This window comes from Idiotropiscis lumnitzeri, chromosome 7 (genome assembly GCF_059441095.1).
Source record: "Idiotropiscis lumnitzeri isolate Australia: NSW breed Sydney's pygmy pipehorse chromosome 7, RoL_Ilum_1.0, whole genome shotgun sequence".
Taxonomy (NCBI): Eukaryota; Metazoa; Chordata; class Actinopteri; order Syngnathiformes; family Syngnathidae; genus Idiotropiscis; species Idiotropiscis lumnitzeri.
The window spans coordinates 14,075,784-14,102,729 of NC_142397.1; the positions used below are offsets into that span (position 1 = coordinate 14,075,784).

Below are 26,946 nucleotides of genomic sequence, written 5' to 3' on the forward strand. Positions count from 1 at the left end.
ACTGACAATCACTTTCATTGACTACGCTTAATTCACAGTCAATATTTGGATTAAGGAAAAATTCCAGTTTATGAACTATTGACTACATTTGCATGCGGCCAATAAGCCTTTCAAAACCTTTTATTTAAAAAACATTTTAAACGAGTGCAAAAACCCAAAGCTCTCATTTGGGTTTTAAATACACAAACCTGAGTTCTGAAATTCTAAATATATTATATAGGTTAACCCTTTTATAACGTAAATATTGTGTCATGCAAACGGAACCAGGTTACCTCCTTTGAACGAGGAATAAGTTTCTGTTCTGTGCATGCTCATGTGCTGGCCGCTTATTTTGTAGTGTGATGGGTTTTACTCATTTCCCGAGCTTGTGGGTTTAATATTAGCTTAATACGATCAAAACAATTAGCACCTCGACATGTGTCAACTGCAATTTTATTTTTATCTCATCTGTGTGGTCCCACTCCAAAGTGACCGACGAACCGGTACCGGGCCATTGCACTTTCAGAAATTAGCATTTTTAGGCAGTAAAGAAAACTGATGGATGAATATGCTAATGTCATAAATAATAAGACAAAATTTTTTTGTTTTGTAAAAACGGCTCCTAAAATGGACAAAGTTACAACAAACTTGACAACAACTAGCTAATAATAGCAGTGAAGCTTTATTTATTTATTTTTTTAATAGAATAAGTATAATTGGAAAAACACGCTACAATCATGTTCATGATGTCCTATCATCGTTGTTTGAGGAAAAGGGCAGCGCCAGTCTGTATCCACTGGCTGGGGTTGCTTCTGCAGGGCACACTGATGTGCGTGACCACCTTCACCCTCTCGGAGCTGCTATACAGAGGCAGCCAGATGCTCTCCTCAGAAACAGCGTGGTCAGCAGTAGAGTTCTACGAGTGAGCATAAAACAGATGACAACTGACATCGTTCCCACCTCGAAATAAAAGCACGAAGAAAACAAAGCTCAAAGGTTTGAAAAAACATTTCTCACTTGCCAAATCATTGAGTGAACACTTAAAATCACAAACAAAGTAGCAAAAAGGAGATTTAAGTTCTAAACCAATCCATTTTTTTTACCAAGCAAAAAGGCAATAGAACACTACTGTCGTACAACATTTTATGAGCTTTTTTTTATTATATTTGACAGAACTATTACTAAAATTAATTGGGAACATGAGGGAAATTGGAGTTGCAAGTTTGACATTAACTAGATGTCAGACTGCTACACAATTTTTTTTTTTTATTCAAACACAAAAAAATATGCCACTGATGGCTCAACTTGGCATTCTAATATTAAATATAATAAAAAGAATAATAATAGAATACAACCCCGATGTATTTTACCCAACATAATTTTTTTTTCTTTGATTGATGACCTAATCGGTACAATAAGAACAACCTTGGAAGAATGCCTGCCAATTTTGATAAAAAAAAAACAAAAAACAAAAAAAACACACGCTAATCTCTCATCTTATCAATGTAGCCTTTTTACAACACTACATTACTTTGGGTACCATACCTGAGGAATCCAGGCCATGTAGCAGAGCGGCACTGCTGACACACTGGGAGAATCATGCTGGTTTTCACAAAGATGGGCACCATCAAAACTACATCCCTCCAGCTGGAGACCACCCACCTAAAAATAAAAACAGACAGACGTAAGGCGTGAAGAAATGCATTAATTGTATATATAAAGTGGGGGAAATAATTATTTGATCCCCTGCTGATTTTTCATAATAATAAATAAATGATGTATCAGATTCTTATGGCAGTTCTTTTTTAACAGTTACAGGTATACTATCAATAGCGATAGAGAAAGAGAGAGTGAGAGAGAGGGAGTGAGAAAGAGAGTGAGATGTGTTTATATAGGGAGATGTGTATATATAAAGAAATAATCGTTCTGCATCCCCATATGTCCTGCACCCTTTTAAAGCGCTTCCGTCCTTGCATTTCAAGAAGCCACACCGCGGCTCGGTCATAAACATTATTTGAAGCTCATTAGCTGGCTAATTTCCTATTCATATCCACTGACCGTAATTTCCGCACGGCAAAGCACACCCAAATAAAAGCCACAATAGCTAGATTGAGCCATAAAAATTAATTTGTACATACATGAGCCGCTTCGGACGTTATTAAATAGGGTATTATCTACATTATCAACACTGGGAGACATTTTTTAGCCTATATACAACGCCAAATGCAGCTATCGTTTCTGAGTATAGCGGAACCTTTCTCAGACTCTGTTTTCACAGGAGGCAAATTTACAGATGAGCTTGGTCTGGGGTCGCACTGGCTGTAATTATTGCACTTCACCCCTTAGCTCAGATTAAACGCAATTTTAGATGCTTATTTTGGCTCTCAATTGCTTCTTCAACCAGGTGCGCTTATCTCTTCCGTATTTTCCCCCCTCTCGCTCTCTCTCTCTAAGTTGAACTCTTAATTCAAGTGCAAATACACAGCATTACAAAATGTCATTCTGCTCCAAGTGCAAATCTTTCATTCTCGCTCTCCTCATGCAGCAGAGGCTTATTGTGGGCTCTTTATCGGCACAGTTTTGTTGATATTGGACCGATGAATGTGATGTAATTCCCTCCCCCTATATCGCATGTAGTTATCTGTGTGATAATTATGGGGCCTCCCTAGTTGCTACAAGACATAAATCACATGGAAAAAAAGCACTTTTTTGTTGGGTTTGCAATTGTGATTGCCTTATTTCGACCCAGTGTCTTTAGGTAAATGATTACGAATGTTAAATTAAATTGAGATTTGAGACTATTTACAATCCTAAAAGCCTACTTATCATGTAACATTTTCTATGGCTTATGAAAGATAGATTGAAACCATTTTAATGTCAATTAAGGTTAACCCTATATGATGTTTTATTAAAATGTTTTGTAATGCTGCAAACAAAATCAAAACAATGCCTCTCACATCCCACATCGACGCCAAATAGCATGATAGCAAGGACAGAAACAGTCCCTGAAGAAATATGCAAAAAAGGATGCAGAGGCAGGCCGATCTGAGTCCCCATTTGGAGAGAAAACACAAAGACACAACCACGTGAACTTTTATGTCATGTTCGCAGTTCATATTTGTGAGTGCATTCACTCTGGTGACTCAGAGATTTTCCACTGCAGCTCAGACAATAAAAGGAACTCTGGCATGGAGCCAGACATACAAAGACAACTACTAAATCACCATAATCTGGATGAGAGAAAAAAAGGGCAAGGGAGACATATCCAGACAAAGCTGCGTTGCGTGCGTTTGTGTGTGCGCGCGTGCGTGTGCGTGGGGGTGTGTGTGTGTGTGCAAGTGTGTCAGTAAAAAGAGCACATCACTTCACAACAATTATTCCCTCACTATCTTCAACTGTCAGATTTTGGAGTGTTCGCCTTCCCTGCGTGCGGCTGCAATTGCTTGTTAGGAGCCCACATTCTTCCCATCTCGTGGTGTACACTTAAAAACTAGTCAAGTCATAGAAGATGCCTAAAGCACCAAGATAATAGACCTTTTCAACAATGATCCAACCCAATGGAATGTCTAATGTTATTTGAGGAAAAAGGTTCCATTTAGTCACTTGACAAAGGAGTTACATTGCATTGAGCCACCATGGCGGAATTATCGGAACAACTTATTACCTTGTCAACTGACATAAATCAGGATCACTAAAACAGGCAAAGTGACGCACATCAGACTGTAGGCTGCAGTAAATGATTGCTATCAGTTAACAACATTGGCCTGGTGCATTTGAATCCAACCGTTTCATTAACTTCAATAGCTGGGGTGGTCTTCGATGGTATACTGTGGATGTACATCAACGCAACGATGTCTGTGTTTGTGTGTGTGTGTCTGCGCCTGTCACAGCTTTCACTCTACCTTCACTTGAAGTTTGGCTCCAACAATGGGACTTGTCCATGATGATGCAAATACCAAAGTATCCATGGAACAACCGAAAGATCTAAAACCCACAAAAATATGTCATGTATGAGTCTCTTTGTAGAAAAAGGTCAAACAAATCCTACCTGGCAGTCTCCTGCCTCAGTGCGTTGAGGAAGGTATCGGGGTGGAAGAGTTCGGACAGATCCAAGGTGTCTGACAGAAGAGCTTGTTTGCCAGCACGTTCCACCCAACTCTTTAAAAATGGAAACAAGGACAAAACAAATGCAAATAAGCAAGGAATGTTAATGAGCAAGTGTATAAGTCTGGAAAGAATCACTCAACTCAAATATCGAGCAATGTATTTCCTTAAGTAGACAATACATAAACAGGAAACCTCAAGTGTGAAAATAATTGGAATGAGCATATGCTCACTCACTATATCATAACAATATGTATCTTGTGCTTGTAGACAGGTAACAGACAAGATATGAAACCCCACCTATTTAGTGAAACAAGAGACAGCATTAAAGCTACAAGGTGAACGGGCAAACATAAGATAATGTCACATTTATATTCAGTATGCTGTTCGTTGAGTCTGAAAAGGGACACACCTGCTCAAAAGAAAAAATCAAGCTTATAGATGTGCGCAGTAATATGCTTTCATTTCCGGAAAAGGGCCTTAAATTGTAGTTTTAATCTCATTGAGTCTTGCTTGTTTCTCTATATTGTAGGCAAGGGAATTTGGAGCTCTTTAGCAAGCGATAAGCTGAATAAACAAACATTTGATTTGAGTCATTTTTATTGTTATTGCAGACAGGTCATTTTCAGCACACAATCAGTCAGGATTGGTCTCAAAGATTAATGGAGAAGAGCACGTTGACAAATACTCACCGATGCAAGCTCACATAGTACCCACATTAACACAGATGCAAATGTCTGCACTCTGACAAATACACAACAAGCCAATGTGTGCCATTCAAGCTACAGCCTGCCTGATTCACCTTTATTACGTTTGTTGAGCAGACTGCCATTAGGAGGAGCACAAATAGAGGCAGTTATTTCAAGACAAAGACACAAGGACAGATGGAGTGTAAGGAGGTTAGCAGATACAAAGAAACAATGATTCCTTGCACGCATGCACAAAATTGGGTGTGGAGGCAGACGAGATAGCAGACCGACAGACGTAGACGGAAGGCTCAGCCTCACACGGATAATGAAATGCATCGGATTCTCATGGACATAAATATTTCTGAACACACGCAAGGGTGTGTGTGTGTGGCTACTCTCGGCTGCCAGAACATATTGAGGTAGGCGTGTATTCTGACACAGTCGGGAGTAGACACAGCCAAAGCCTTTACTTCCTGGCACCAACATAGTGTGGATACTTCTCTGAATTTCAAGCAATTTGGTTATGAAAACTGTTTTTCCTCAAAAATATAAACTCCTTTTATAATTAACAACAGGTCGGCTGACTATGATTTAATCGAGAGCTAATGAGAACTGAATTGCAGCAATATACAGTTCCTGTGTGGGATTCAAAAGATCTTGCCGGTGATGTAGGTGAAGAGGATGCTTGTACATAATGGATGGTCAACTCTACTGATGAAATAAATCTCACTGCAGCCCCTTTACCTGTAAGGCGAGCGCACGTGTTACGATGGCACCCAGGTACTGCATTGGCTCTTCAGGTCCCGCCCACATATTTTGCCATGGCAAAGGACACTAAGAAACAAAGCAAAAATAAACATGCAATTTTTAAAACATTTTTCAAGAAATATTACGATGCCCTTCTTAAACATGCGTCAGTCAGAAAGGTGCTGGACATGCTCCAGCTGATACGTGGTCAAATTTATGCACATCTCTCACTCACTTTTGCTGTCATTGCAGAAAACTGCATGCCGCAGCATGAAATCAAATTCATTGAGCAGCATTAAAGTCAGCTCTTGGGGGGGAAAGAAGACCACGTCTGTCTAAAAAGTTGCTTGGATTAGTCCCTTGGCTGTGTTTTACATAAAAAGTGAAACCGTTCAAAAAAAGTCATTACATTGTGGTGTGTGCACTTTCCAGCATGTAGAGTGTGATGGCAAGAGGAGCAAAATGGATGGGGTGGGTGTGCATCCAAATGTATCATCAGGGAAGTGACCTTTCGTGGGCTTTGGTGAAACTGTTCGCATTTTATCTCTGTCAGAGATGTCTTCCTTTATGCGTTCCCTCATCTGAACTAAACAAAAACTAAATTCTATCTTCTGTTGTAATATGGGGTGAGGATACTTGGGTTGTTAAGTTCCTTCATTTGACAATTTGGACTGAAATAGCAGATCAATACAAGCCACAAAAATGAAGTCATAACATAAATAGAATAGATAAGGTACCAACGGCACATAAAAGACCCGAAGAAAAAGGCTGTTCTTCCTATAAATATGCCTACAGGCTAAAAAAACAAAGGCAAATTTTGGTGACAGGGGTGCATTTATTTTTTATTTGTACACTAGAAAAAAAGTATTAGTACACAAGGCCATCACACCCAAAGGTAACTGAAAATGGATGAAAACAAGAAAATGCCCTCTGTATACCTTCACGCCAGGTGTTAGGTCTGATTGAGGTCAGGGATCTGTGTGAATGAAGCTCTCCCGCTCCAAACGCATTCAAGCATACCTGAATGAAACTTGAATTAAAGTGCAGTGATGCTGAAACATAAAAGGGAATGTCTCAACATGTCTGCCTATACAGTTCAGGTGCAGTCTGTGAAATCATCATTCATCTGAATCAGCCTGAGAGTTGTAGATGGGCCCATCTGGCAAGGGTGTGTAGTGATCATGAGGCACTGACTTGTGGACAAACAATGACCTGTGTTTTAGAGAGATAATAGGTGTGCAAAACCCTGGCAACTGTGTCCTAGTTTTTCCTTTTTTTTTTCCACACGTGAATCACATTTAGTCGATGCACGCAACCCTGATGTAATGCATTAAATGTGTATTGAAAACTCCAAAAGCTATCGGCTAAATTTCTACTTGACACAACTCAGAAAGTATATTTGGGACGCAACCAAGCATCTGAAAAATGCCATGCTTGGAATTAAATATTTTTCTTCCTCTGCTAGAGTAGGCAATTGTGAGTTTTTGGCCGTAATTTTAAACCTCTATATAGTCGCTTATTTTTGGTAGAATATATTCTGTTCAGGATTGTGGGGGGCAAAAATTTGGTTTTGCCTGAATTCAACACCAGTCAAAATCACAGCTGCTTTTGCATTTGAGGCAGTTAAAAAAACAAACAAAAGATAGCTTCATAGTGACTTCAGCCATAAAGGTTCCACTTACTTCTTGATTGAGCAGAGCAGTTGCCAGTTTTTGGACCTTCGGAGTTAGAAGCTCAGTCCCTCTAATCACCTTGCTCAAGGCAGCGAGTGATTGGTGGATACTCTGTGACAACAATTATAGTTTAGGGCACATATAATGTTTTTTTTTTTTTTAATGTAATTAAACGGATTCCCTGTCCAGCTGTATGCATGAATTATAAGATATGTCATTTGACTGCAGCATCTCTCAATGCTGGTTGTCTTGCACACCTGAACCAAGCGGATGGCATTAAACTGCTCCAAAACAATGAATGACAGCACTGGGGACCCTTGTTGATCTGTAGGTGGTGTGACCTTTTGCTGGATCAGTGCAGAACCCTGGAATGTAAATTGTAGCCAGACAGAAATATGTTTGAAATGTTGAAATACAATGGGAAAAGTAGCCAATGTTTTGTATCTGTCGCTTATGAGGTTTCATATCAAGAAAACGTGCGCAAGGTAGGCTGAGTTAAACAGCAACACAAAGACTTGCTCTATCTATCCAATAATTTCCCATATTGCTTCATGTTCAGCGTCAGAGAGAAGCTGGAGCCTATCCCAGCAGATTTTATGTTAAAGGCAGGTCCGACCTATTGCTAATCAACCTTCAATCCACTGACAATTATGAATGGAGCAATTATGAGTGGAAATTGATCCCATATCATTTGCATTGAGGGCCACCTTTTTATGACCTGTTGCATAATTTTCAGAAATTTGAGAGACACTTACCAATATTAATTCAAGATATCCTGCACATTTTTTTATTCATGTATTTATTTATTTTTTTCAAATACTGCCACAGAAGTTGGAAAATAAACGAATGAATTCAGCGAACTGGCTTTGCTGAAAGGAACTGGTATTTTGCCGTCACAGCATTGATATCTAGCATACAAATATTGCCAGTGCTGAATTGTGCAACTCAAAGCAGCAAAGAACCTCTATTTTCTTTTGCAACACTGATGTGAAAGGTTGTTTGTTCAGTATACTCCGGATTCAAACTGGTTTCAGAAAAAATAGAAGAACACAGTGGAACACAGTTTAGGTTGTTTCCGTTATTTTTCTGTTAAATCGCTAGTCATTTACCCGAGCCTCTCTAAACCCCACAAGTTCTTCCATTCATCCATTTTCAAGTACTTATTCTGATCAGGGTCTCAATTTAGCTGGAGTCTACCCCAGCTGACTCGGGCATACCCTGGACAGGTTGCCACTCAATCACAGAGCGCAAGGACAAAAATCCATTCATACTCACATTCAATTTAGAGTCTTAATGAACCTATCATGCAGGTTTATGGAATGCAAATTTGAAGAAAACCCATACAAGTACAGGTAGAAAATGCAAACTCCACAGTCCACATTAAAAGGTCCGGGCCGAGAGTCAAACCCAACAACCTCCCAACTGTGAGACAGAAGTGCTAACCTAAAGTTCCACCATGCTGTCTGTCTTCAAGGACAGAATTGTAGGGCACTTCATTTTAGATTGTCGTCAAATATCTACCCTCATTGTCATTCAAGAGCGAGCCGAAAAACAGTGAAGGATATCCACAACATTCCACAGCACTCTGCACTTTTCAATAAAGTGAACAAATAGTGAAGAAATGAACCTTGTTGAGTTTCTTCCATAAGTTGAGGATAGGTGAAAGTCCATTAGACCAGAGCTCCTTGTCAAATTTTGACCCGGCAGCAACTGAGCGGCTCATGACACGAAGCTGGGAAATGACCTGTGAAACAGAGAGAAATATTATGTTAAAAGTTGTAACATGCTTATTAGCTGCTGTTTGCAAAGTTCTTCATATGCGGAGAGTTTGGTGTACTGTGTGATGAGAACACCCTTATGCAGGACACCACATTTATGGGAATGGAAAAATAGTGATTAAGTGACACAAGCCTCGACCTAAAATGTTCATAAGTGCCTATATTAAAAGTTAAAGCATAAATATACCACAAATCAATCACAAAACACTTCAACATAATTTCAAATCCATTTTACGGATATTACACTCATAAAAATAAAAAGCTTACAGATGCAATGATTTTGAAAAAAAATGCACCTGACAGAGGCGCCTGTATGAACTTTTACAAAATTTACCTCAAGTCAAACATTTCCCAAGATGGTATTTTCTCAGTCAAGATGTACAACTAAAATATATTGTACAAAGCACGTTTATTTTCATTTTGCGTTTTTTTAATTTTGTTTTTGGAATCAAGAAAATATCAGCAGAGAAAACGTGCAAGTTTTTATCTTTTGGTTTGGTGAAGACAAATTACTGGAAAATAGGAAAAAATACCTGGAGCACAGCTTAAGGTTTAGAAGAAAAAAAATGTCCCAACTCCAAATATAACTCATAAGAGATCCTTCCACAGCCCATCAATCATGATCAGCTTTAGGCCCTAGAGGACAGTTTTGTACTTTCACATAGAATCAAGACATGTGTTAATGTGAAGGTGTATGTGAGGAAGACAAGTGTTGGTGATGAATGGCTTCCATTAGGTCCAGGCAAACTGCTCAAACCACCTGCTTTATCTTCTTTCTTCAGGAGATTAAGTGTGTGTCTGTGTGTTTCATACTGAACGTGTATGCATGCATACGTGTTTGCACTGCATCCTTCATTTGTCCCCAAACTGTTTTTTTCTGCCATGAAGAGTAAAAGCACCTCACGTAACCAGCCGAGCATTAAAATTCCTCTCAAAAGTGTAGTTCCATTATTGACAAACTAACCACAGCAGAAATATGATCAAATTTCCATGTTATGTTGTTTGAGCTATCAAAGGCTTTCAAAGAAAGAGCATTTTGTTATATCATAAACCAATTGTGTTCCCTCACCACTTTGCACTTCATATTTTGCTGCTTCAGTACTTTGCGGGTTTTTCCAAAATATCCATTAAAAAAACGTAAGAAAATACAGCCATATGGGACATGCCCACGGACACTCATACAAGAGGCGTGATTGGTTCCCAATGCAAGATCGATCAATAAGATCTTCCTTTTTTGTCTGTCACCAGTTTCAGTTAGTTAGCGTCAAACCAGATAAGCTGATGCGAGCGGCCCACGCTCAGTAAGACAAGGACGACTAAGCATCGGCAAATAAATTGTTAATGTGTTTGTTAATGTATTTTTTTTTTTGAAAAAATAGCTTATCTTAACTAGAATCATTAATACACCCAGATTGTACCATTGGCTAAAATGCACCGATGGAGTCTAGGTTCAAGTAAGCCAATTTTAGGATACAAATGAAAACTTTAACATAGTTATTTGCCGACATTCTGTAATCGTCTGCTGCAGGGCTTGTAGATCACATCCCTCTCAAAGGCTGCTACTTGGTATTCCAACTTCATTTTTTTTCAAAGTTGAATTTAATGTGTCACAAAAATCTCTCCCAAAATAAAAAAAAAAAAACTAATAAATATATATATTTAAAAAAAAAAAAAGAGTTTTTTCACCTTTCGCGGGGGATTCTGGTCCCCATTAACCGCGAAAAACAAGTGATTACTGTATATGAATCCCTGACATTCTTGGCAATGCTACGGCACAATGTTGCCGATAGACTTCCATTCATCACAGTTGCATTATAGTGACTGTGACTTTTTAATATAAATCATGGTTACAGATGAAAAACAACACAGTGACAACCTGAGATTGACTGATGTAGACAGAAGACACATTTTGGAATGATTGAATTACTGACTTAATTTTGTGCCTGGGCAAAGGACCGTTGGTTTCACATATGATAAATACAAAAGATGCTGCTTGATAGGATTGTTTAGAGACTGCTGAATGCTTTGTTGCTGTTTTGCTGTTGACCAGCTGAGTGTCAATCTACCAAGCACTTATATGTTGGGGCGGTACGATCACTGTATGAATGAGCTACCCAGTCCTGCTCTTGCCCTCCAATAGCAAATTCATTCATTAAATGTGCAGCAGCTGAAATTTGGGCAAATAGAATAAAAACGTATGCTACGAACATAATGCACAGTGAGACCACTGTGCAGGTAACATTATGACAAAGAGGTGGGACAGTGTCATACAGAAGAAATAGAAGAATATCTGTGCATAATTTAGCATTTTGTTTACATGTGGGGTTGATTTAGCAATCGGGCAAGAATATGTGTGACCACGTTTGTCGTTTGCTATGCACCTGGGAGCTGATTATTCGCTGGGAGATTCTTTCTATGTTAGCAGGCAGACCAAAGAATGCAGGCTTGTCATCCTCTGGGAGATTCTCCACGACCGCACGGTAGTCCTGAGAGCACACACGCATAAACACAAAATACAAGAATACAACATATTCACATTTTTAAACAAGACATTGATTTTCTTTTTTTTTTACGTATTTTCATATATTTATACAACTTAATTCTCAGTATTGGTTTCATAACTCCATATCTACTAGGAATCATTTACAAGGCTTGCATAGCACACATTTTTAGGTGACATAATGTAAGAACTTTGCATTTTTAAGCAAACAAAATGGGGAATTAAATGTTTTGGTATGTGGGAGAGCAGACAGCATAAGTGTAAGTATCCTTGATTACAAGTGTTGTTGAACAAACTCGACAAAAGGTCCGCTAACAATATGCAAAAAAGAAAATACAAGGCATAAGCTTCGCTCCCACTTAGGTGGCTGTTACTTTCTTTGCAATTTATAAATTCACGGCACAGATTTCCATGTTGACTTTCTTTTCCTACCATATGTCTACCCAACTTTTAAGTGGCTGAAACAAAATGCACTTTCAAAGACACCAAGAAGTGTGAGTCAGTGATAAGCTTGGGTGGCCTCAAGCAATCTGTACTTTTTTTCTTTTAAATACTTCTTACAATGCCAATGCAGCAGATTTCATTTAGGATACAGATACACTAAATTGTAGCTTCCAGAAGCATATATGGAAGTGCTCCTTTTTATAATTCTCTTTCGCAAGATTTCATCTTGGACTGCTTAAAGGGGATGTTACATAAGCGGACCTCCATCTTAGAAACTGTAAATTAAAATGTGTGCTTGCAAATTATTTGTTGTGTAATCCCCTCAACCTACCAAGATGGAGCAAGAATTTGGAAGACTAATCTGAGAAGGAAGAAAGCGCGCTCCTTTGTTCTTTCCCTGTCCGGCTGGGAGGGAGGAGAAGAGTCGTGCAGAGAAGAACTGCTCCAGGTAAGACCGCAATATGCGGAGGTCAGATGGGTTGTCGATCCGTCCGCCATAGATGGCACTCTCCAACAGGCCTTGGACGAACTCCCACTGAAAAGGTTTGCCCGCTAAAAGAAATCAGAGCACACACACAACAACCCCTGAAGCGCACACAGAACATAAGAGTACAAGCACTTTTTACCAACATTCTGCAGTTAAACAAGGACAAACGTGCCAGAAAAAGTGACACTCATTCAATCAGAGAGCAGAGGTTTAAGAGCCCCTCTTACCTTCAAAAAGTCTGTCGATGATTTCAAAACCAGCGCGCAGGTCTGATAAGGAAAACTCATAGAACTTTGTCCATCCCTAAAAAAAAAAGAGGTTAAATATTACATATTAAATAGTTAAACATGAAAATGACATCTAAGATTAATCATTTTAACACCACTTGATCATGGTGTCATGGTGGCTAGGAGACGTTTGCATGTCGTCTGGGCTTTGCTGTGGATGATCACCAAGTATTTAGAGCAGGGGTGGGCAAACTTTTTGATTGGCGGGCCACAGTGGGTTCTAAAATTTGACAGAGGGGCCGGACCAGGAGCAGACGGATGGAGTGTTTCGGTAAAATACATTTAATTTTAAATGAAAATGAACAAAAGCATTACAACAAAATAAATGTCTTTGACACACCACAGTATTTAGAAAATAAAACATTAACAAGGTTAATTCGTTTAATTTTTTTTTAAGTTCGGCGGGTCAGATTAAAACCTTTCACGGGCCGCGTGTGGCCCTTGGGCCGTAGTTTTCCCACGCCTAATTTAGAGCATGGTCGACATGGGAACACGCAACCCTTGCTTGGCCTGACCAAGTGCGAAAACAACATGTGTATTTCGAGTCCGTCCACCAATATTATTGTCCCGACACAGACAGATCAAGCCAAAGTAATTTTTTAAAAATAAAATACACACACAATAAATGGTACCAAACTATCTGTGGGTACTTGGGCTTCCTCCAGCGTTCTAAAAACAGGCATGCTAGGTTAAGTAACAAGTCTAAATTGTCCATAAGTGTGAATGTGTTTATATGTGCCCTGCCCTGTGATTGACTGGCAAGTCCAAGGTGTATCCTTTCACCCAAAGTCAGGTTGGATAAGATCCAGTTGACCTTTGACACCAAATTGGATAGGTGCGAGAAAACAGATTGATAGATTGTGCTTCATTGAATTAGCTTGCATGTAAACTTCACTTAACACCAGTAGGTAGTCATCATTTTTTTCCAATACATTCTCAACGGTGACTCAGCTCATAGAAGGTCAAGGCCATAACACTGACCACTCAGCATACGGCAAATAGGCTCGTAGACAGCGTCCATATAAATGCGCAAACACACTGGGACACACTCCTACACAAATGTGCATGCGTATACAACTGTACAATCCCACACGTATGCGTGTGCACACTTGACCTAGTCGGATAAATTATAATGTTAAAACACAGGTGGGTGTTTTTTGAGTTATTTACTGGGACCCAAAATGGTAGTCTTCGTGTTGCTGTTGCAGGAGACTGACCATGAATGTTCGGTCATTCCTGATTTAATTCTTCTGGATGGTGTCTCCCAAGTGAGATGGTACAGTTGGTGGTAAACATGTATGTATGTAACTTCTGTGCAGGATTTCCACTACAATGGTTTTACATTACATTCTCTGGTGTGTGTGTGTGAGACCTGAGGTATGTAGTTACGTCTCTCTTGGCACACAGCATGAAACCAGGCCAGACAGAAGAGAGACTGGGCCCGGGCGAGTATCCCACCTAAACATAACCAATTAACATTAATGTCATACTAATAACTTATTAAATGAGTTCCATGTGACTATAAAATACCCAAGAAGATTTAAACAATAAAATGTCACGAGAAGAAATGAGACCTTTACTGATCTGTTCAGGTGTCCAGGATTCGTAGGTCCTCAACAAGTTCCTCTTCAACCCTGGAGGATCCTACATGCAGGTATCAGTAAGGAATTCAGAGCAAAAGAGAGAGATTGTGATAATGAGATTCCTGAGATTCCAACAAATTGCATTTTCTTAATGCCAGTGTGCGTCTATGCAAATATGAATGCAAGTTTATTTTTGGTTCAGTCACATTACTTGGTACATCCTTTGTAAAATAATTGACAACAAATTGACAGGTTATGGTCAGATTGATGTACGCTTGAAGTCTGATTAAAAAGAAACAGGAATAAAGCAGGAAAACTGTATAAATAAGAAGTATGTGGTAGTAGATCAAAAGGTAGTATTAAACAATGCATATGGAAAAGAACGCGCTAATGCGTACCTCATAAGTGATCTTGAGGCTGGATTGCAACAGTATGGGAGGAAATCTGGGATGAACCTCTGATGTCAACCAGAGACGGAAACCATCTTTGGGTCGGAGCACATTTAGCTCCTATGAAATGAGAGTGACACACATTTTAGAAATATTGGGTGTATACTCATTTACTTTGATAATGTATTCCCGATAACCAAGTTGAAAAGTGGGTGGCTTCAAACAAAAGGTGTTCAGCCCTGAGTTGTTAAACACATCGGGATGTAAATACCATGAAATAAAAGCTGGGATATTGAACTTTTTGTCTGATAGTCATCTTTTGATCTGAAACTCAAATGTATTCAGTATAGAACAAAAACAAAGGACCTCACCTTGTGGTTCCAAAATCTCTGCAGGGGACTGTAAGTGGATTAATAGCTAGAATTAAGTGGTAAGATGGACTTTCTGTCTTTGCACCTGGCTAGTGCTTATGGAGGCTCTTTTCATCTTTGTCCATTTTCCTCCTTTCACAACCACCAATTTATTCATTCATCATTTTCTCGTCTTAACTTCCTTTCTCACACTGCCCCCGTCATCCCCTTGTCACGGCAGTTTTTCATTTCAAGCTTGACTGCCGAGACCTCATCAGTTGATGGGTAAGAGCAAAAACAAAGAAAGAGAGCGATGAAGAGGAACAGAGGGAGGGTATAAAGTTCTCAGTCTATGCGTGACTGTTGGAAAATAGCTTTAAATGATATCCAGGATGTAAAACACAAATGAGGGGACTACATGAAAAAGCTTTATTTCATACTGCGAGCACCACTACGGGACTGAGGGGACACATGCACGCACACACACACGCACACACTTCTGCCCCAATAGCTGTGCCTCCTAGTGAGTGTTGACCTGTCACTCACAATACAAAACATAACCGTAGGAAAGGTACAATAACCTAAATAAAACAAAAGACAAACTCACATACAAAAAAGAAACATGTACTAAACAGTGGGGAAAAAATGTATGGATCATGTAAAAAAAAAAAAAACATAACAAAATGGAGCAAAAGGAAAAATGTTGATTGTTGGCTAATACTAACAAGAATCATTGATCACTGATTAGTATAGCCTGCAAAATTGCAATGCTATAGATTTTCTTCATGTGTCAATAAGATGTAATATACTCAATCAAATCTGTCTGTGCAGTTACACATTCCATGTATTATTTTTACCAGGTGCTTTGGCATGATGAACAACTAAAACTAATACGAATATAAAAAAAGCAAAAAGCTTAGGCTTAAAGACCGAGTGTGAAGTAAGTTGAGAAAATGGCAAATTAAATCTTTTTGTGTCACAAGTAAAGTATTTATACCAAATACAAATATTAAGGCATGAAAAACATTCTTTATTTGGTATATTTGACAAAATTGTAGTTTTCCCGAAATTAGAGTCTGCCAAGCGACAAACACGGAAGTGTGACGTCATTGCAAGAAACTATGGCAGAGCTCAACATATATCTCATCTCGCCATTCTTCAGCGGATGCGCACTCCGCATTCATACATCACAGCCGTCAGTTACACACGAGATGTCACAAAACACGTGACACACCACACGATTTTCAAAATGGATTGTAAATCCCACCGACCTTTTTTGCGAATTCTTTATCAGAAGCAAAACGGGTGAAAAAACAGACATCTTTAAAGTGTTTGTGGCCAAGAACACAATGCTTGAAATTCCCTCTCTTTGCCAGAACCAAATTGGTCCATTTTTGTGTCCTATTTTTTGGTTTTGACCACTCAAACAGACGCTTCCCAAAATGCGAACAATGCATCCCCACACAGCGCCGAGGCATTTTTGCCGAATAACGCAACAACAATGGCAGTTGAGCAGCTCACCGGACAATCAACAACGCAGTACAATGGCGACTGGCAGCTTGTGATTCTGCAAGTGACGTCGTTCCGAATGAATACCGGAGATTGCCAAAAGAAAGCATTTTCGTTAATAGGGCGTTGCTGTGGGTCTAACTATGAAACTAGGATGTTTGCATTACAAAAACTAATGTGGGTATTCTAAAAATTTGATGATAATGATTTATTACTCAAAATACAGTGGGTCAAGTTTATCTCACACTAAGTTTTTAACACTAGTCAGTGTACTTGGCTGGCATCTTCAATTCCACTGAACAGATCCAAAGAGCAGAAGAGTCAATTAGCACCAGGCTTACCTCCATATAACAATGATGATAGTTATATTATACAATTTAAATGATTTGCTCAGAAGAGTAGAGATTGAAAAAAAAGGAGCCTAATGTCAGGAGCACAAACGTACTACATAACTACAACAAGTAAATATAAAGTAAAAATCTATATTTGACACGAAGAGACACCTAAAAGAGAGCGTGCTTACTTTTTCGAGGAGAGGTAACCATGCTGTGACAAGATGAAGGTTTTTTAAGCAAAGCCACTCTCCGTTCCGGGAACATTCTCTGAGTGTGGCCAAGGCCACGTCAGCCTGTCCCTGACCCATCGAGATCTGGGCAGAGAGAGAACCACACTCAGGAAGGGCACCAAACAAAGGAAATGGGATGGAAAATCCAATTCTGTCTTGGCATTCGAGGTTAGTGGGTACATAATGTGATTGTACCATTGAATTTTTCTCTTCAGTGGGTGAAAGTATGCAATTGTGAAACTAGATTATATTGCTAATTTCAATCCAATCAAATATGTAGATAGATAACTTGAGTGGAGGGCCTAGAAATGAACTAATTTGTTGCTTGCAATTACAGCTTTGTCAAAAACAAAATAAAAGCAATTTTGGAACTCCGGTCTATTATGACCAAAAGTCAATATTAACTTAAGCAGCAAATAAAGTACAATATCAGTTTGCATTCACAACATCTGAATTTTAATGTGTTGGCTACCTCATGATACTTGTCCCGACCCACTGTGTCTGTGGCAAGTTCTAAAAGCTCCTGGGAGGGGTCGGCCCCCGGGGAAGTGATGATCAGAACTGGTTCCCACGCCAATGTCTCAGCATAAAGACGCCGCAGGTTCAGAGGAGGAGGGGAGAGCTCCTTCAAACCTGGAGACACAATGAGAATAATAAAGGAAACATTTGTGTTTTGTGGGGATTTTTTTTGTAGTGTGTGCATGCTGTTTTGAGGTGTAGAGTTCATTGAGAGGAAATCAAAGCACGTAAGAAAAAAAAAAGCACAACTCATTGAGGCAACTCAAATATAAATAACGAGCAGTACCAGTGGAATTGGTGCTTCGGTGGCAGTTAATGGGAAGGAAGGGTGGTCCATATTGAAACAAATTGACAAAGGGGTAGGTCAGGGCTGACACGATGATGGCAAACAGGAAAAAAAGGGGAAGAAAAATTGGCTAATAAGAGATATTGAGGCAGAGAGGGAGGCTGATTCATTATACATACTAAAAGAAAGGGAGCAAGTAAAGAAATGAACCTTGTACAAAGTACATACTGTATACTGCCTTGTCAGCCCCCTGTTATTGAGGCCCTTTGTCAGTGTGTCTTCATGCAGTGGGGGTGCATGCGTGTGTGTGTGTGTGGGGGGGGGGGTGTGCGCGTGTACTGTCTGACACTGCTCACGAGGCTCTAATCCAGCTGTAATTTATTAGCTAATAGAGGGACACATGCTGTGATAAGGGAACATTTTCAAAATCTCTCATAATCATGCGCACACACACACACACCCCCACACACGCAAAATCAAACAGTGGCTTAGAAAACGCCAGCGGATACCTTCGGTGGCTGCTGCCAAAAGCAATCTGCTCCACCCTTTCAAATGCATACCGACACTCAAGGTCCTGGTCGAAAACATCTTAGATCAACCTTTAGCTGATTCACCATGGCAACGTAAAGGAAAACATCGTCTACCCACATGGCTTGTGGTGTGTGTCTAGAAAAGGGGAATTTACAGAGCATTCGTGTGCACAAACACAAATACCAGCGCCGATGTAACCGGCAGGTAATCAGTATTCTGGCTGCAAACAAGAACCCAGGCGGTGAATCACAACATTCACCGTGGTTTTGGGAACATGCAGGCAGGGCAAAGAGGAACCTAAAAAATCGCTCATTGGTTCAAACAAACCGCAGGGGTTGAAAAAGTGTATGTAGTGGTGCATAATCATGTATCAACCTGACATGAGAAGCATGAGCATTGCTTTGCCTTACAACTTGACATCCATCCCTTTTCTAGACTACTTATCCTCATTAAGGTTCGGGGTGTGCTCAGTCAGCTAACTTCAGGCCAGAGGTACGAGGGACACCTTACACTCGTCGCCGGCCAATCCCAGAGCAAACATGGACAAACAAACAATTCACACCACTTTGGATGTGAAACGAAACTAAGATGCATGTATTTGGAATAGGAGAGGTGCAAACTTCACATGTGGAAAGCGGAAGCCCGGATTCAAACTGTCAATCCGTGAGGCAGATGTTCAAACCACTTATACATGCCGCTACAAATTGAGTACAGTTGAAAATAAGTATAATAGAATACATTATTTGGACAGTACATGATAGACGTCTAAGTCATGTGAAAATGCAGGCTCAGAAATAAGATGACTCAGAGTCATTTTTTTTTTTTAAATGATTTCTGTATGAGTTAAGTGAGGCATGGCCGTGTGCGAGCAGTGGCTAGCCTTATACTGAAAGGATTGGGTGAGATTAGTTTTAAGAGGATTACAGACCATGCCTCATTAGCATACTGATTTACTGCCAAAGACACAAATAGGCTCACTGTTTCTCTACCCTGCTCCGGTTTTGTTATCAGTGTATCTGCCGCCCCCCCTGGATAAAGACTAATACTCTGTTACTGACTGCAACTCCGACGGTGGACTCACTTGCTGCTCAACAAGTTCGGGGTCTCTTCTCACGGGCCACAACATCATGTACAATTGAACTAATAATCAGCCCCAATAAAAAGATGGATCAAATATTCTGTCTTCCATAGATAATGTTCAATTTTGATTGACACTATCCAAAGCTCTAGACTATTTTTTTTTTTAAATAGGAGCACAATGGTCTCAAACCTGAACTTTTAGGGTTGCAAGTAAAACACTGTGCAAATTGACTTGCTTAGTAAATATTCATCCCACTAATCTTCATAATATTATTGATAAATGGGCTGATGTGTGGAGGACAAGTTTGCCAGCAAAAAAAAAAACAAAAAAAAAAACTATCAAGAATAGTATGAATATAAATAAATAAATAAATCAGCACATTTACTAGTTACACAAGTGTGAGAAGATGAAAATTGTTGTCACAAAATGCCACCACTTAGAGGCAGCCTGGAGCTCTAAATGTCAAAGAAGAGTTGATGCAATTTCTTTTTTTTTTATTGTGGTCGTCAATAGTAATACAAATTTGCCCCTCTCATGCAAGGATTATTTTCTTTTTTGCACAGCTACAATAATAAATGTATTTTTAATGGGACCGACAGCAAACCAAAACACAATTTTACTCAAGAACAAAATAGACTGTCACACAAAATCAATTAAAGCGTCAGCAGCGTTGTTCCTGTTGAACAGACTTTCACAAATTACATTAAGCTAAGATCTCACAAGAGAACATATTGTGAGTAAAATGAAGCATTGATTGTTGTCAAACAATGCAAGGGTGTACAAAAATCCCAATCATATAAATAAATGACCACATGGGAGAACACAAGTATAATAAAAGAAGCTAGAGTCATCTCCATTTTGTCTGGATTTGTTTTTTGCAAATGTGGCAACACATTTAAAGCACTTTCACATGTCTATGGGGAGCAACACGGCCCTAATACTCTACTTTAGCCTGATTCTGTCTGGCTTTGTCATATCTCTTCAATCCACCTTTCTCCCGCGGCAAGGACTTCTATTATTAATAGCAATACATGAACTATGCATATTATCACTGTGAGGATATTGATATTAATAATGCACTTCCTGAATTCATTAATGCTACAGCGTTAACTGACAAACTCCTTGTTGGTGTTGCTGTTGTGGTTACTCATCGCCACCCCTTCATTATCGCTATAGCGTTGAGGTCATTTGTGTTTTGTAATGTCTTCTGATCCCACTTCCCAAGGTGGTATCTTGTCTTGTGTGGCATTGCTAGATTTGTGATGATACCGACCCGATACCATGACAAAGCCAATACAGGACCCACGAAATAGTCAAATATTAAAACACTTACCCAATGCCTGCGAGGCAAATGCTGTCATGGCACTCTGCAATCGATCAGGCCTGACCGCCTGAACCAATAAAAGCTGGCGGGAAGATGAAGAGACGAGAAGGAGAAGAGAAGGGTAAACTGATGAGAAAATACAAAAGCAGTTTGGTTGTCACCCTGCCAAAAAGTTACAAAAAAAATTGGTGTCTTACCATTAATGCCCTTGAATGTGGTTTTATCAGAATAAGGGACTGATTTACTAACATCCCAACTAGTGGCCGCTCAATTACATGTGTACGCTTACAGATTGCAGTCGCTATGGGCAACACGTGTAAGTGGAGGACGTCGTCATAATTAAATTATAAATGTTTTTTGTGCCTGTGCTCCGATGGCTTTGATGGTTTTCACCATCAGAACTCAGCAAGCAAAAAAAAAAGGAGTTTGAAGTGATGGAACTGGAAATCTCAGTAGAAGTGGCAAACATATTACAGAGCTAAAGGAAAAATGATCACTCCAATAATTTAGACGGAAACCAGCAACTTTATAAAAGTCATAATTTGTTTGATTTAACCACAGTGCACAACCGGAGTGTGAGGCAGCTGGATGATCACACCAGGAAAACTGCTCTGAGAAAGGCCTGAACTAATTGTCACAGTGGGCTGAAGTTTCCCCATTGAAAGGTGTTAAAGTGATCCGGCTCCCTTTGACTACCTCGAAGACAACATTCAAGCATTTCGAAGCTCCAAAATTGCATTGCTGACTAAACCATCGTGCTGCTTGAGCTGATCTTGTTTGGACATTCACATTCACGTGTGACTCTCAATTTGACTTTGCAGACTAACCCTAAAGAAGAGATCCATATATATCAACTATATTGGGCCCCCGTTCAATATGGAACATGATCAGGAAGAAAGTGGAGCACAGCAATGAGGGAGACCCGATAATGGACCTCAGCCTTGTAATGCCTAGCAGTACTCCAGTGACAACAGCAATTATAGCACTGCAGATGATGCAATCTTGTAACGTCCACCTATCCATCAATTTTCTGTCTCTTATTCTGAGCAGGGTCACAGGTAAAGTGGAGCCGGAGTAAGAAGCAGGTGATGTAATGACCACGCAATTACATAATCTCGTAACGTACTTTTAGATTATTCACCATCATACAGCAGAAGAGAGTAGCACAATTAACTGAATATCAAATGCACAATATAAGATAGTTTATGCTACATGTCACAAGAACATGTCGACATCAGGGGGTTGAGTAAATCATTGATTCGGAATAGCATCTATAAAATCTATATCTACCAAGTATAAAATACAAAATATCTACCTAACAGTGACATACGAGGGTAGGAGAAGGCACATCACAGATGTGTACAGACTTCTGATTTCCCCAGCTAATAGAGATAAATTCTTTCATTAGTAATATGGACTTAAAACATTTAATCTGAGTGAAATCTAACCTGCTGGAAGGGAGTAATTTTCTTGGCAACGGAGGATGGAATTTCTTGTTCACAGCATGAGCTCCGTGCGAAGGACAGCCAAAGGTCTGAGTCACTCAAACACAGCGACTGATAAAGGGCTGTAAAAGTAGCCTGAGGAAGACGAACAGCATATACGTATTTACAAAGGCCAAATACAAGTTAGAATGTGCGGCTAATATGAATAACTTCCATTCTACAGTACTTGGAACATAAGACGACAAATGTGAATTTGCATCATCAGAGCAATCTCTCATGTATTTGCAGATATTATAAACGGTATCATATAAGAGAGAGATGAACGATAATGTTGTCTACATTTTGTCTAGTAAATCTGTTTAAGTGTTTACCTTGTAAACGGCTACTGATCTGTACCTCTCCTGATCGATCCAAGATGGGAACTCCTGGCGTGGGGGAGAAGGAAGGATCGAGGGAGAGGTGATTAGAAAACAAAAGAAAAGGGCGCAGTGTGTTCTACTTGTATGGAAAAAAAAAAAACATCATACCTCTTGTTTGAACATCTCCCCGACAATGGAGCCAATAAAAACCTCCCATTCCTAGAGCGAAATTATTATTACAGTTGACACTTGGTGAATAAATTGTGTTCAAATAGGACAGAACCTCTTATCAATACTCAGCGTAAATGAAAATACATGCTTCATAAAATACCTTGACGAGCATACTCACATTTTCCTGGAAGAATTCAGGGTAGATGCCCTTGGTAAAATGAATCGCAAACATTAACTGGTCAGCCTGAAAGAGAATCCAAGAAGAATACAAACCAATGAAGAAGATCCAAAAACACAGTCGTTTGAGAAGGAATTTGTTTAATTGTAAAGAAAATGGTGCGTTGGACATTACAGTATTAACGCTCACATTTGTTCAACAATTTATGTTCAAATGTACAATCAGGGTGTTTCGAAAGAGCCATGGGTCCAACCCACCATCTTCTAATTGAAAGACTGCCACTCCACCACCAGGTTCAAGCAAACCTTTGCTGTGTGTCTCGCTATTGCTGATATTGCATTCAGGGCACGTATACAAGTATTAAATATTCACAATGTGAGCTTTGGAATGTAAACAGCCCTTATCAATACTGGAGACTTGACTACTGTGCAAATTGGAAAAGCCTAATGAAAATAGGTAACACAAGCATTTATTGGATTGTTGGATTGCTTCAGCCTCTGTTGGAGATAAATGATTTCTTTCCCCTAAGTTAAATGAAGTGTTCACTGATATATAATTATGGTGCAACAGGTTGAATATTAATTAAAGTTGAAACAATTACTCGTAATTGATAACGCATTTATTATGAAATTGATAAAGACCTTGTTTATTGAAAATTTTAAATTGTCCAAATCCTCAAAATTTCAGCTTCTCACCAGAAAATTCAGATTCCTGGGAAATCAGATTTATTGGTGAATTATTTATTGACTTACCGATTCTATTTGGGTTGAATCAACATAAAGACATTTGCAAACGTTTTACTTTTGGAACACAATGGCCAACATTTTCGCCTATTTCTTGACACGTCACTGCCCCAAACGTCTATTTGAATCATGGTCAATTTATGTTTTTAGATTTTCTGCACTGTCAATTTGAAATAATGTCCTCTTTTGAATAGAGAGATGGAAATTAATTGTTTTGTTTAGATTTTAATTATAGACAATAGATCAATTGATCATCAAAATAATGATTAGTTGCAGACCTAATGCAAATACACATTAAAAGGTCACGAAGATTTGCAGCGGAGTTACTCGAGTGATTATGCGCATGTGTGTCCGTGTGTGTGGCAGCATTACCTTGAAAAGTGAGCGACAGACATACTCATACACCATATTTTTCAGGCTAGCTTCCAATGAAGTGATCCTTGCTTGTGTATTTGCTGCTTCCTACAGCAAAGAGAAATACATGTGAATAAGATGACACATGATAAAGAAGACTAGTGGTGCACTATTTGTACACAGGGCAGGTGTGCTTCAGCGTAAAAATTGGCACATCTTCCTTTTCGTGCCTTGTTTAGAGGATTTGGGAATTTGGCAGATGGTGCTGCGGCATATTGGGATCAAATCATTGCAGAAATCTATTCAATTCATATTTGCAGAGAAAAAGGTGTTCAACCACAAAAATGCTTCTATTAAAATGGGATTTTGAAGGTGAATGGTGTGAATGACTGCGTCACCTTCTTGGCCTGAAGAGCCCTTTGGAAGAGGCGTAGAAATGAAGCAAGGCTGAAGCGGTACATGTTGTCGATCTTCGACAGGTCTGTGAGGACAAAATACATCTTGCTCGCACTCTCTGCAAGCGGCAAATAGGCGTCCCGTTCCTGAGGTAGAAACAATCGTGTGAATGAAAAGGTGTAATGCAAAAATCTGAGGCAGAATTAATGAATGGGAGAACACTGCTTTCCACCAGTTTAAAACCAGTTATACTCGAGAAGTTTGAAAAGTAATATTACAGTTTCACTAAAAGCACTTCCATTTAATGCATGGATATGAATTTAATCATGTCTTCAACACTTCCCAAACGAGTCTAATCTTACTACAGCACTACAGCAACAGTTGGTATTGAACATTTAAATGTGATTGTGATGATTTTCTAAGTCAATTTACAACACTTTTTTTAAGTACTGTACAAAAGCAATATATATTGTCCATATAGCAATTGTGTTAAAAAATGTATAAAAGAATCAAAATCTTCTAAATGTAGTATCCTGTATCTGCTGTGTTCTATCAAATACGCTACTATAAGCGCAGAGTAATTCTAATATCGAGCCCTAGAGACATGACATCCAACTTGAGAAAATGTGCAGGTGGTGGCAAGATAGAGATGGTCCCCAAGAAGAGTTTAAGATTACTCCTCCATTCCCACTGTAGCCCAAAGGCCAGACATAATGAGGAGAGATGAATAGTGTTTAATAATCAGAGGGAAATTGTACGCATGAAAAGGAGTCCAGGGAGCAAACAATTGGCCCCATTACTCAGAGATATTTTAGAGCAACACGTGCAACTAGCAATGTTCAGCATACGTAGCTGCCTGAGGGTGTCTGAAAATCTTCAAGGACTACTTTTGAGTACGCTTCCAGCTAAGCACGGAGACACAGGGAGGATATGTCAGGTTAAACTGCCAGGCCTTGAAGGTGGTGCTGATAAGAATGTTACTCATGAGAGTCATTTTTTTTATACCTGGTCCAGAGATGCTTGTAAACGGTGAGATTCCAGTAGTGACTCCTGGATGAGGGCGCTGCTTGCTTTGGCCTGGTTCAGGCTGTCTATCAGCTCCCGGTTCTCCAAAATATTCCCCTGCGATGTAGCCAGAGTCTGACATGGTCGGAGTAGAGAGACAAGATCTGTTATAGCAAGTACTGCCGTCTTATAACAGTCCCATGTGGGACATTAACAGATTTATCAAACCATTTGCAAAACATTTCCTAAAAGTGACTGAAAATATAATGCAGTGACAAAACCAATCAAATAAAACAAATGGGAAAGCAGTGAAGCACGGAAATGTTCAACTGACCATAATATATATATATTACACAAGATGGCCAGCAACTTTGCACGTTTTTGACGTGAGCCTATTTATGACAACCGATATCTGTTTGCCATAGCAACTTTATATTTTCATTACCACATTTGCAGGGAGGCTGTTAACTTGTTATTGATGTGTTTCCGAAATAGTAACCATCGTCTGGCAACAAATTCATTTGAATATTTGTATGACGAAAATATAAACAGGACAGATGTACTCAAAGTATCGGGACAACGGTATTTCCACTGATGACAATAACATTAAATGATTGAGCTAGTAGTGGACTTTAACAGGACCAGGACCACCACTCAATTTATCATCGCAGGGCAGGAGATTGAGATTGTGAAACAGTACAAGTTCTTGTGAGTAAACTTGAAAAGTGGACTGAATTGGAGCACGAATATGGTTGCTGTTTCCAAGAAGGCAATTAGCAGGACAATCTTGGACTATCATTCACATCCTTTCCTTTTACACTTTGTAGCAATGGAGCTCTTTCTCAAATAGACACGCTGCGGAAACAAAGCTTCAGATCAACTTTTACCCCGCTCCGCATTCCATGACGATTGCCCACTGGGTATGAGGAAGCTACTTCTGGACATTGTGCAATAATGCACACTTTTTCGCATTTATTTGTGCATTCATATGATTTATATTAACAGATTCTCTGTGCGTTATATAATACATAGAGGTGTATTAAACTAATTAAGTCATTACAATATTTGCACTAGTTGTTTTGCCATTGAGGTGACAATTAAGCTCTATTTATACAGATATGTATTACTGCCCTTAATACCGTAAATCTCTGTCGACTTTTCTTCCGGCTCAGATTGAGGTATTTTTGTCCTTGGGATCCCTCTAATGCTGTTTTTGTATTGGTCGTTTCTTTTTTCGGTTGCTCTTTTTTGACATAATTGTGAATATTGCTGCTGTAATGATCAGATTTCCCTCACTGGATGAATAAGGTATCTACAGTATGTATCTATTGAAAGTCCACAAGATAAAGGTGGTGCAGACTTATTGATGTGTTAACAATATGAGAACTTCACTTAGCTTCATTCAAATGTTATTTTAATGTTTGACTGAAAATGATTCTCCAATTTGTTCCAATTTCTGTGGCTATGCTT

General features: G+C 39.3%; 1 protein-coding gene across 2 annotated transcripts in view; it reads right to left on the minus strand.

The window, feature by feature from the left end:
* Positions 1–645: 645 nt before the first annotated feature.
* Positions 646–26,946, minus strand: part of dync2h1 (dynein cytoplasmic 2 heavy chain 1) — a 74,986-nt gene continuing 48,685 nt past the window's right edge. For both annotated transcript variants that reach the window (XM_088300498.1, XM_088300497.1), the window contains 24 exons: positions 25,477–25,611; positions 24,474–24,617; positions 24,094–24,183; positions 22,979–23,044; positions 22,798–22,848; positions 22,642–22,695; positions 22,274–22,405; positions 20,835–20,907; positions 17,557–17,717; positions 17,043–17,168; positions 14,670–14,780; positions 14,263–14,332; positions 14,061–14,146; positions 12,629–12,704; positions 12,246–12,466; positions 11,352–11,456; positions 8,820–8,936; positions 7,450–7,557; positions 7,202–7,303; positions 5,517–5,606; positions 4,028–4,137; positions 3,882–3,963; positions 1,525–1,641; positions 646–895 (listed from right to left, as the gene is read on the minus strand). In XM_088300498.1, the coding sequence (XP_088156624.1) occupies positions 734–895; positions 1,525–1,641; positions 3,882–3,963; positions 4,028–4,137; positions 5,517–5,606; positions 7,202–7,303; positions 7,450–7,557; positions 8,820–8,936; positions 11,352–11,456; positions 12,246–12,466; positions 12,629–12,704; positions 14,061–14,146; positions 14,263–14,332; positions 14,670–14,780; positions 17,043–17,168; positions 17,557–17,717; positions 20,835–20,907; positions 22,274–22,405; positions 22,642–22,695; positions 22,798–22,848; positions 22,979–23,044; positions 24,094–24,183; positions 24,474–24,617; positions 25,477–25,611 (2,589 nt within the window). In that variant the 3' untranslated portion in view covers positions 646–733. The remainder of the gene's footprint in view (positions 896–1,524; positions 1,642–3,881; positions 3,964–4,027; positions 4,138–5,516; positions 5,607–7,201; positions 7,304–7,449; positions 7,558–8,819; positions 8,937–11,351; positions 11,457–12,245; positions 12,467–12,628; positions 12,705–14,060; positions 14,147–14,262; positions 14,333–14,669; positions 14,781–17,042; positions 17,169–17,556; positions 17,718–20,834; positions 20,908–22,273; positions 22,406–22,641; positions 22,696–22,797; positions 22,849–22,978; positions 23,045–24,093; positions 24,184–24,473; positions 24,618–25,476; positions 25,612–26,946) is intronic.